At 54.9% G+C, this 12034-nt stretch overlaps 1 protein-coding gene across 1 annotated transcript in view; it reads right to left on the bottom strand.

Annotated features, from left to right (window-relative positions):
• The window catches only part of LOC308638962 (arylsulfatase D-like), a 15934-nt gene extending 5748 nt beyond the window's left edge, over positions 1-10186 (bottom strand). The window contains 5 exon segments of the mRNA XM_081276890.1: positions 422-845; positions 1440-1559; positions 2823-2944; positions 6181-6330; positions 9730-10186. Coding sequence (XP_081133016.1) covers positions 422-845; positions 1440-1559; positions 2823-2944; positions 6181-6330; positions 9730-9836 — 923 coding nt within the window. The 5' untranslated portion in view covers positions 9837-10186.
• Between the last annotated feature and the right edge of the window lie 1848 nt (positions 10187-12034).

A 12034-nucleotide genomic window follows, 5' to 3' on the forward strand; every position in this document is an offset into this window, starting at 1 on the left:
GTCGGACCTTTCCTTTTTCTTCTTCTTCTTTTTTTTTTTTTGTAGCACCAGAGATGGAACGCAGGGGTGCTTCAACACTGAGTCCCATCCCCCAGTCCTTTTGATATTTTATTTACAGAGTCTCACTGAGTCTCTTAGGGCCCCGCCAAGTTGCTGGGGCTACCCTCCAACTTGCCATCCTCCTGCCTCAGCCTCCCCAGCTGCTAGGATGACAGACGTGGGCAAAAGTGACTCCATAAAAAAATCCTGCAGCATATATACCATGGAATACTATGCATCCATGAAGAAGGATAGCTTCCTTTCATTTGTGAATGAAGTGTGAAATTGGACCTTTCCAATACACTTGCTGCTATTGGACCCCAGAGTAGCTCACGGCTCAGAACTTGCCCACTGCCCCCCCCCGCATCGTGAGGGTCCCCACCTTTGGATGTAGGCCGTGGCTTCCTGCAGCATCCGTTGGGTGGTGCTCCCCACATCCATGGGCTGCTCGGTGACCTGGTGGTTCCGCATGAGCACGCAGTTCCAGCGACGCACGAACCCACAGCTGGAGAACCAGGTGATGAAGAAGAGGAAGACGAGGCCGGCCGCGCCCCCGACGACTGTCCAGGGAACCGAGAGGAGGCCGCTGAGCTTGGCGGCGGCAAGCGTCAGGACGCCCAGAGCCAGGATGCGGGTGTAGCGGCTGCACCGGGCAGCCACGCTGACCCACAGGTCGGGGGGCCTGTCGGGGTCGCAGTCGTTGATCAGGGTGAAGGGCAGACCGTAGAAGTAGTCGAAGCCGTGGTTCAGCGGGTGGTGGCAGTGGTCCCCGCGGGATGCGCAGCTCACGCCCTGGTGCCACTTTCCTGCAGGCGGGGGTGGGTGGTCAGCCACACCAAGGGCGCATGCGTGGCCTGGGACAAAAAACCTTGGGGCCATTTGGATGCGGTCAGGGGAAAGAAAACCTCCCAAAGAGCAGATCCTGAATCAGCAGAGGCCATGAGTGACCTCAGCCAGGATTTGCTTTTGGTTTTGATACCAGGGATTGAACTCAGGGCCACTCGACCCCTGAGCCCCATCCCCAGCCCCTTTTGTGTTTTCTTTAGAGACAGGGTCTCGCTGAGTTGCTCAGGACCTCGCTAAATTGCTGAAGTGGGCCTCCAACTTGCGGTTCTCCTGCCTCAGCCTCCCAAGCTACTGGAATTACAGGCGGCGGAGCCAGGCTCTGAAGAACTTTCTGATTCCTTGAGGCTGAAGAAGATAGACAGGTCCAGAGAAGAGGACCAAGAATATATCAAAGAACCTTGACCCTCTGCAATGAGAACTTCTGAACTGGAAACCATCGGAGAGTGCCAGAGCCGGGCCAGGTACAGGCCGAGAAGGATGAAAGTGTTTTTTTTCCTCTGGAGAAAATTGGTCCCTTGACAATTGGATGGGAGGGGAATCAGGCGTCCGCATACCTACGAGGCCGGTGGCATAGCCTTGCTGCTTTAGGATTTTTGCAAAAGTGGTTTCGTTGGCAGGAAGCCCGCCGGAGCCCGCGTTCCAGTAGAGGACCCGGTACTCATCGTTGTCCATTCCTGTGGAGCCGACAGCCGATCACGTTCCCTTTGCCAGGAACAGGGGATTCTGGGCACCAGGGGACAGTGGGCAAGGATCTGGCTGTCAGCACTTGGGGAAGGTGGGAGGTGGTGCTCTGGGTATGGAGTGGGTGCAGATCAGAGAGGTTGTTAAATGTGCTATGGTGCACAGCATGACCCCACCACAGAGCACCATCCACCCCAATGTCAGCTGCAAAAGTTGGACACACCTTGCCTATCATGAGAACCAACCTAGTATCTATCTATCTATCTATCTATCTATCTATCTATCTATCATTACCTATCATCCAGCTATCATTATGTTGCATCTATCCCCTTTCTATCCACACATCATTTATTTGTCACCTGTATATGCATTATGCATCTGTCACCTCTATATACCTCTATCGCCCATCATTAGCTATCACCTCTTCTTCTATTATCTATTAACAGGATTGCTATCAATTGAGCATCTTTAATACGTATTTCTTCATTGATGGTATCACCATCATCATCTATCAAGCATTGTCTATCACCTGTCAATCACCGGATATCTGCTTCTCATCCACCAATGATGGTGGTCGACCCATCCCAGAAGGCTCCCTCCGCACAGCCTACCAAGGGCACCTACCTGGCAATTGGATGAGACAACAGCTGGTACGTGGAAAATATCGGAAGGAAAAGAACCTTTCTCCTGCACCAGACATGCAGACATTTGTGTTGGGTTTTTTTCCCTGAGTAATTTGTTTTTTTCTCTGAGTATCAGCACGATTCCCACAGAACCTGCAGCGTGCTGGGTGTCCCAGCTCAGCTAGGGATGATTTAGACCTCAGGAAGAGGTGCGTGGTTATCTGTGACTCCCATTTGATTAACCCAGGGGTACCTAACCACTGAGCCCCGTCTGCAGCCCTATTTTGCATTTTATTTAGAGACAGGGTCTCGCTGAGTTGCTTAGGGCCTCCTTTTGGCTGAGGCTGGCTTTGACCTCGTGATCCTCCTACCTCAGCCTCCCCACCGCTGGGATGACAGGCATGCGCCACTGTGCCCGACTTTGTGCGTGGGTTTTAACAGCCACTGGGGGCTGAGGGTCCTGAGGGGTGAGGGCATAGGATACCCTGTTCTGAGCACACACTGCAGGAAGGTGACAAGAGGGCACATTGGCCTTCACTTTACCAGTCTCTCGGGGATCACTACTCAGCTAGAGTGGCGATGGGGTCCAGGCTGCAGCCCGGAGCTGCTGTCCACGATCCCTAGGACACCCACCTGACCGGAGGGCGTATCTCCCGGTGAGAAAGGCGGCTCTGCTCGGGGTGCAGAGCGGGGCGGCCGCCAGGTGCTGGGTGAGTCTCACGCCCTCCTCCGCCAGCCGGTCGATATTGGGGGTCCTGAGCAAATCAGATGAATGTCACTTGGGAAAGGGACGGGAACACACTGGGCTCCAGAAGAGGCCAGCATGGAACTTCCCGGGGATGCATGGCACCTGTCTTAGGGCGCCCACCTCTCTGAGTTTGCAAAGGGCAGATGAGGCTCACCCTGGGCGGTTCCTCTTACAGCCCTCCCCCACCTCAGCTGTTGCCAAAGCAACAAAGGGCCCGCAGATTTTGAATTTTGACTTTGGCCTGGGGGTCTGGCACACAGACACCTTGCTGATTTCACTTTCGGGGGGTGATGAATGACAGTTGTTGAACAGTGATTATAAACACAGGCTGCGTGAGAAGCTTTTGTCCAGCCAGGAATTAGGTGGGTTCTAACCCCACTTGAGGCAGTCTGGGCTCAGCCAGGACCTTGGGTGGGTTGTGGGTGAAATGCACATCTGCTTGGTGACATTCTCCTCTTAGAGTGGGTTATGGGGACCTCTTGACACAATAACTGTGTGGTTACATCACAGGGCTTCTTGGAGGAAGATGGACCCAAACAAAATTACGTTTGAAGGAAGAGATGAAGGAAGAGCTTTCTCAGGTGCAAAATTCAAAGAGAAGATGAAACACTTCACCTAAGAGCTTTTGCAGTCAGATGTGCAAAAATTGATCGAGAATCTCACTATAGATACGAATCCCAAAGGCAGTGACCCAGCTCCTAGAGCTCAAGGAATTCCCCCACAGAGTGACAGATGACAGGTGCTGGTCTCTTCCCTTCTACCTTGGAGGAGGCTGCATCTGGTGGGAGTGAAACTATAAAAGCTCAGACCTTGTTCTTCATGTGCCTAAAGCTGACCACCTAGTGGCCCCCCATAAGGACAGTTTTGTTCCCCTGAGGACAACTGGCAAAGTGCAGAGACACTGGGGGTGTCCCACTTTGGGATGTGGTGCTATTGGTGAGCAGCAAGTGGAGACCAGAAATGTTGTTCAACATCCTACAATGCACAGGATGGGCCCATCACAGAGAGTGATCTGGGCCAGTGCACCAGTAGGACCAAGGTAAAGAACCTTGTCAGTCCTTCCATCCATCCATCCAGCCAGCCACCCATACACCCATCCATCCAACCATCCATCCGCCCATCCATCCATCCATCCATCCACTCACCCACCCTCCCATTAATCCACTATTCAACCATTCATCCATCCATCCATCCATTCATCCATTCACCCATCCACCCATATATCCATCCATCCATCCATCCATTCATCCATTCACCCATCCACCCATATATCCATCCATCCATCCATCCATCCATCCATCCATCCATCCACCTATCCATCCATCCACCCATCCACCCATCCATCTATCCATCCATCCGTCCACCCACCCATCCACCCATCCACCCATCCATCCACCCACCCATCCACCCATCCACCCATCCATCCATCCATCCACCCACCCATCCACCCATCCACCCATCCATCCATCCATCCATCTATCCATCCACCCATCCACCCATCCATCCATCCACCCATCCACCCATCCACCCATCCACCCATCCATCCATCCATCCACCCACCCATCCACCCATCCACCCATCCATCCATCCATCCATCTATCCACCCACCCATCCACCCATCCACCCATCCATCCATCCATCCACCCACCCATCCACCCATCCATCCATCCATCCATCTATCCATCCACCCATCCACCCATCCATCCATCCATCCACCCATCCACCCATCCACCCATCCATCCATCCATCCATCTATCCATCCACCCATCCACCCATCCATCCATCCACCCATCCACCCATCCACCCATCCACCCATCCACCCATCCATCCATCCATCCATCTATCCACCCACCCATCCACCCATCCACCCATCCATCCATCCATCCATCTATCCATCCACCCATCCACCCATCCATCCATCCACCCATCCACCCACCCATCCACCCATCCATCCATCCATCCATCTATCCACCCACCTATCCACCCATCCACCCACCCATCCACCCATCCATCCATCCACCCATCCACCTATCCATCCATCCACCCACCCATCCACCCATCCACCCATCCACCCATCCACCCATCCACCCATCCATCCATCTATCCATCCAACATGGGTGGATGGGCAGATAGACAAATGGATGATGCCTGGATGAAAACATGGACAGATGGGTGGGTGGAGGGATGGCTCGGTCATGGATAGATACATAAGATGCATGCTGATGGATGTGAGGTAAAATTCTAGTGATTTGCTAACACTGAGAATAAATGGCTCAGAACAGAGTACAATTTTACAAGCCTGTGTGTAATCCTCCATACAGTTTAGCCAAAATAAGAAAATACCCCACACTCTCTACGATCCTCTGTCCTCCAAAGACCCCCATTCAGACCTTCTCCTTGGCCCCCATTTTTGCCCTAGTCTCCAGTCATACTGGGGATCAGGGTTTCTGTGAACACAGGATATGCGAGTATCTTTTGGACCCATAGCTTTCAAATCCTTTGGTCTGAACCCAGCGGTGGCATTGCCGGGTCATATTGTGATTCAATCTTAAGCTTTTGAGGGGCCACCATATTGTTCTGCCAAGGGCCACCTGGAGCCCAGGAGCTGGAGAGGCAGGAGGAGCCTCCCTGGAGCCCGTGGAGGGGGCTGGACACCATTGTAAGAGGCAGGTCCTGTCCACACCTTGACCCCAGAACCTGTGAGTGGGACCTTGTGTGGAAACAGGGTGTCTGCAGAGGTCAGTAGGGAAGGGTCCTGAGATGGGCTCCTCCTGGGTCAGGGGGCCCTCATGCCATGGCCGTGTCCTCCCCAGAGACAGAGGAGGGGACACAGGCACAGAGGAGGAGCCCCGTGGAGACGGAGGCAGAGACTGCAGTGAGGGGCCACCCGCCCAGGGCCACCTGGAGCCCAGGAGCTGGAGAGGCAGGAGGAGCCCCCTGGAGGCTGTGCAGGGAGCTCAGCCGGGGACCCTGGTCCAGCCTCTGCCCTCCAGGGATTACTTTTAAGTCTCTTTGTTTTGGGTTATTTATTACAGCAGCCCCAGGAAAACCCTCACAAACTCAGCCCGGCCTCAAGTTGTTTGAGAGGGTTAAGACCCTGTTTTTACTCTTGGAGAGAATCATGTTTGGTGCTGAGTTCCGCAGCACTAAGAAATTTCATTTGCACTGGTCGATTTTAAGTGAATTATTCCACTAAACTGCACACACACAGCACCACCCCCCACCACCCAAACCGCACTCTACCTCAGTGTATGGTTCCCATAGCAACCAACATCCCCGATGCCCAGATCATCCGCCAAGATCAGCAGGATGTTTGGCTTGGAGGCGGTTGGTGATTTAGGCTCACAGGTCTGCAGAAGCCAACATACAAGGAGGAGAAGCAGTGTGGAGTCCCTGCAGAGGAAAACAAAAGGCAGAAAATAAATGTACAGGATTTGGCATGCAAAGTATACACCATGCATATGTAGATGTCAGGGGTCTGGGGAGGGCTTGAACTGCACTCCTATAGATAGACCCAACCTGATCTTTTCTTAAAATTGGGAGCCATCTCGCCACAAAGGCATGAAAAGATAATTTCGGCTTTACTATAAATTACTGCAAATTCTGAACCTGCTTGGAATGCCTGCCCATGCCTTGAACTCACCCATGCCTGGCTCTCTGACCAGATAGCAGCCCTCTCTGAAACTGTAGTGACACCTCATAAACCTTGGCCTTCCCTGGCCAGACAACGACCCTCTCTGAGGCTGTAATGGTCCTCATAAATTCTGATGTTGGGGCCAGCAAAAAATGTAAACTACCATTAGTGTGATGCTTGTCAGAGTTCTGTTATCTGTAACCCCCCTTTGTGCAACTTTCTGGGCTATAAAGCTGGGCTGCAGGAAAGGTGGGGTGCTGTCTTGTTCCCACCGTTTTGGGAGGGAGAGGCAGCCCAGCCAGTCGAAATAATCAGCTTGCTTTAATTTGCTTTTAATTGGAGTCAGCGGTCTTTTCTTGCATCCTGGTCTAACACTATGATGCCAACTGAGCCCCAAGAGAATTATCCAGCTGTGGGAAGCCTCTGGTTTTGCACGGGGGTCGAACAACCCAAAGGGAACCAGGGTGGAGTCACTACTGCTAATGGCCACACAATCAAGATGACGCTGAGAGGCCCATTTCCTCCCTGCACCCAAACTGGAGATTCTCGGCAAGCAATCAGAACCTGAGCCCTCATAATAAGAAGGTTCCCTCCACTTCAACCCCATGAAAACAGCACAGAGGTCCCCTCTTATCCTCTGGGGACACATTCCAAAACTCTCAGAGGAGGTAGAAAGTTCAGCTAGTACCTAACCGTATATAGACTATACTTTTCCAGTATATATAGATGCCTGTCATAAAGTATGATTTATAATCTAGGCACAGCAAAGGATTAACAGGGGAAATCATAACAAAAGAAAACAGTTGTAACAATGTGCTGTGACAAATGCCTGACTTACAAGTTTTGCACTTTCTGTTTTTTCCCACTTATTTTTGGACATTCGGGAACTGAATCCTGGGAGATTTCTGACCACTAAATTAAGGAACAATCACTGAGTGCATTTGTGGTGAACTTTTGTCGCTACCAACACACCAGGGTGACCCTGGAAACACCCTTTCTTATTGTGCAAGTCATGGTCTCTTTGAGTTTGTTTTGTCACTAAATGGGTCCTCTGTGTTAAGGTCTTTTGAGCTCAACTCTCAGTAAAGTGCGGGCGAACTTGGTGAGAGTTGGGGTTCAGAGCCTGGGGCCTGCCGTGTGGGGTCCTGGGGGGGGGGGGTCAGAAGGCGGCTGATGCTTGGCAGGCGCCTTGGCCCACAGTGCCCGGAGCCAAGGCTGCGCTAAGCGGCAGGCAGGGCACTGGGAGGACAGGACCGCAGGGACACTAGGATTTTAAACCACAGATGGGGGATTCACAGCAACCCCAGAGCGCAGTGCAGCCGGCAGAGAAGAGAGTCCCTGAGCGTTTGAACAGGCGCCCCACCGCCCCAGCGGCTACTAGGAGCGTCACTGGCGGGTCCTGAGCTCCACCCGCCCCAGGACCCAGAGGGACTTGGTGGTCCAGGACCCGCTGGGGGTGGGGCAACCAGGGAGGGCAGGAGGGCAGAGTCACTGTGACGTCACTGTGTGTGTGTGTGTGTGTGTGTGTGTTGGAGGGGAGGGTAGCCGGAGGGAAGGGGCGGGGGCTGCCCTAGATCTTGTACTCCAAGGGGGTGGGGGACCGGAGGCCAGTCTCACTGCTGGAGAGACGGGGACACGCGAAGGCGTAGTGGGCGGACTGGAGGACCCGGAGCGGGTCCCGCGAGTCCTTGCGCTGGGAGGGGGACCCAGCTGTGGCGGGGGGGGGGGGCGGGGATGGAGACAAGTCAAGGGTCCGCACCCTGCGGTTTTTAGTGGGCTGTGTGGGGAGGGGTCATAAGGCCGTGCACAGCTGCGCTGGGGCGGGATGGGGGACTTGGGAGCCAGGAGCAGCACGGGGCGTGTCCTAGAGTGGGGTGGTGGGCGTTCTGGGGGTGGGACAGGGACCAGCCTGAGTGTTGGGCGACGCGGAGCTGGGGCTGCGAGGGGGACGCGCCCTGGAGCTGGCCTGCGCCTTTCTAGAGGGACACAGGGTGGAGGGCGGCGCAGGGGCGTGTCCTAGAGGGGGCGTGCCGGGGGTGGGGCAAGGGGCGAGCCTCAGTGTGGGCGGGCGACGCAGAGCTGAGGCTGGGAGGGGACGCGCCCTACCAGGGCCTGTCTAGGGGGAGACTAGGCATTAAGGTGGGGTGGCGCAAGGGGCGTGCCCTAGGATGTGGGGGGCTGGACGTGCTGGGGGCGGGACACGGGCGGCTCCGCGGAGCTGCCCAGGGTACGCACACGGGCCCAGGAGCGAACTGGGGAGTGACTTAGAAGGGGAAGGGGCGGCGCAGGGGTCCAGTGTCGGCCCTAGAGTTGGAGGGACCATCAGTGCTGGAGGGAGGGGAGAGGCCCGGGAGCGGGACAACAGTGGCTTAGACTGTTCCTGGGGGTTCCCCAGCAGCATCAGGGAGGGGGTGCGGGGCGTGCGGGGGACTCAAGCCGGACCCGGAGTCGGGACCCGGTGGTTTTCTGGGAGTGATGGGGCGAGACGGCCTTATGGGAAGAGGACCGGACAGGAGTCTCAGCCGCGGTCAAGACCGTGTTGGGGGAGGAGCAGGATTGTGTCTTAGAGTGTGTGACAGGCCTTGGCTGGGGGTGGGGACCAGGACGGGACATGGAGGGCTTCGAATTTATTGGGAAGACACGGGCATCGGGCTGCGTGTCTTAAAAAATGTGTGTGGGGGTGTGTCACCGCCGTGTCAGCGTGGGGCAGGGGACGTGCCTTAGAGATTGTGGGACTTGGCCATGGGGAGGGGTCCCGGCTCCGAAAGGGAGGGGCAGAGCGGGTCTTAGTGGGGGGACACTCCAGTGCATCTATGCCGACCTGGTGTGGGGCACACAGGCCGTGAGGGGGCAGCGACCGGTCTTGGAGGGGTTCGGAGGCCCGAGGGTCTCAGCGTGGGGGGGCGAGTCTCCGAGGCCCTGGGGTGGGGCGTCGCAGGCGCAGTTTCCGCGGCTCGAACCGGACCCCTCCCTCCTGCTCGGCCCCCCACCTCCCTCTTCGCCCCACCCCAGCGCTGCTCTCCGAGCTGCGCAGAGAAGGCGCCCGGGGCTGGGTTTTGGTGACCCGCCATTTCCGGGCACCTCCGCTTCCTTCCCAGGGTCTCGCGCTTGTCCCCGCCCCAGGCCTGAGTGGCTCTGCGTTAAGGGGTCCCGCGCACCTGGCGGTGGCCGAGGCGCATCCCCTGGGCCTGCGAGCACTCCTTTGCGTGGATCCCATGGCTGCGTGCTGGCGCCGGGGCAGGACCTTGACCCCAGACCTGGGCATGATCCCGCCCGCGCAGGCGTCTCCGCCCACGGGCTGCTGGGCGCGCTCCAGGACCCCCGTGGTTCACTTAATCCGATTAACCTCCCTACTCCGCCTGGAGAGTGGCGCAGGGAAGCTGGTTCTCCGGGTCCCCACCGCCAGGTGAAACTGGGGCTTCTGGAGCTGCTTAATCTGGATGGAGCCGGAGCAGGGTGACTAGCCAGGGCGGCCTATGGGACCCCCTTTTTAAAAATTCCTTCTAGGGGTCTTGGGACAGCCCCACCCCCCTCATAGAATTGGTGCGATTTAGGCTCCACCAGGCTCCGTGTTTGGAATTTCCAGGGTGCTGGACTCTTGCTCCTTTGTGCACGCAGGGCCTGGGGTGAAGCCAGAATTAAACCGGCAGTCAGTATAGACAGGAAATGGAGTGAGGCCAATTTTGATGAGTCTGGCAAGTTGGAGACTGTTCCCTGAGGGATTGAAATGTTAGTTCCTTCAGAGCCCTTCCTCCACCCTTATGGAGACTCTGCCCTTGAGCCAATCTGCTGCTAAAACAGCTTGTCCCAGGAATTGCCCCTCCCTACAGGGAGCTACAAGGTGTTTGATTAATTGTCCTTAGCTGCTCTACCCTGCCCTTCCCCCTTCAGCTCATCTGGTTCCCACCTTTTGACCAGCTCAGGAGCATCCCTGGGCCTAGTCAGGTTCCCAGGAAGGAGGAAGATGAGGGGAAGAGGGCCACAGAACCGAGGAAGCCTAGGACACATAAAAAGGGCAGAACACCTTGCTTCTTGGGATACCAGGACACCAGTTATGGCCCCTTCTCCCCCCCAGGAAAAGTCTGTGTTCCCCCTTTTTAAATAAACCCTGCTTTATATGCTTGCTTCGGCGTGCTCCTCCAATGTTCAAACGTCAACATGTGGGAAGGCAGAACTCACCAGTAACCATGGTATCATTTGGAGGTCCAAATGAAAGACCCTCAAATCCCCCGTCCAAAAGAGAACTACGCGTCACACTGGCTGCAAAAGCAAGAGGCAAGTTTATTAATACACAGGCGCCTGCGGGTGCACAGCAAAACCTCAGCCGAAGCTTTGGTGAACTGGCACACCGGGCTTTGGGGTACAGTTCTTTTATAGGGTGAGGGGAACTGTTTCCCGCCTAGCACACTAACAGGTATCTCTTTTTTTTTTTTTTTTTTAATATTTATTTTTTAGTTCTCGGCGGACACAACATCTTTGTTGGTATGTGGTGCTGAGGATCGAACCCGTGCCGCACGCATGCCAGGTGAGCGCGCTACCGCTTGAGCCACATCCCCAGCCCACTAACAGGTATCTCATTGGTTCTTTTGAATCCAGCATTAGGGTAAATTTGCTTTTCCCTATACGTTATGTACCTACAGGGTTACATTCCATTCTTTCTGTTCCTGCTTATCTGTTCCTGTTAGCTCAAGCATGTCCTGAGATATGGGTGCAGTGGTCTTTCTCAACCGGTTATATGGTAAGCTCATCCGGTACTTGTGCCTGTTTATTGCATACTTTTACTTTCGCAACAAGGCCTCAGGTTATGGGGCTGGGGTCTTTCACTACGAGCTCTTAATGCTTAAGTGCAGTTAGTGCAGCTGCTGTTAGGTTGGTGGTGGGGACTTAGTGGCGACTTAGAACAAAGCAGCCCTCAAGAACATCAATCAGATGCAGGCGGAAATGCCTGTCAATCAGCCAGATCTCCTGACTAATGCCTGTCAATCAGCAGGACCCCCTGGCCAATCCTGGAGTTCAGCCAACTCCCCTGACCAACTCCAAAGGGGCAAGGGACCCTATAAACACCTTTTCCTGTCCCAAGCCCTTCCCTTCCTGCTGTAAGCCCCATAAAAGTCCACTCCGGTCGAGCTTCCACTCGGTTTCTCCTCAGACCCTTCCCCTGTCCCCTCCGTGGGTTTAATTGAGTTCTGCCCAGGAGTGATATCTCAATAAAGTCTGTTCAGCAGCCCTTTTAAATCTGCCTCCTTTGGTGGCTGCCTACCTCGCCTGATGTGACAGCTGCCACTCTTCAAGACTGGGGTGAAGGGCTTCCCCACCTAGGCAGCTCCCAAACACCTGTTCAGTACAGAGCAGGCATGTTGGGTTCTGCTGAAGGTATTTCCCACTTCTTTTTTTTTTTTTTTTAAATTAAATTTCTCTTTTTTCCTGGGTTTTTTCACAATCAGGAGTTGGTGAAGGGGTTCC

This window comes from Spermophilus citellus (assembly GCF_964194105.1).
Source record: "Spermophilus citellus genome assembly, chromosome: X".
Lineage (NCBI taxonomy): Eukaryota > Metazoa > Chordata > Mammalia > Rodentia > Sciuridae > Spermophilus > Spermophilus citellus.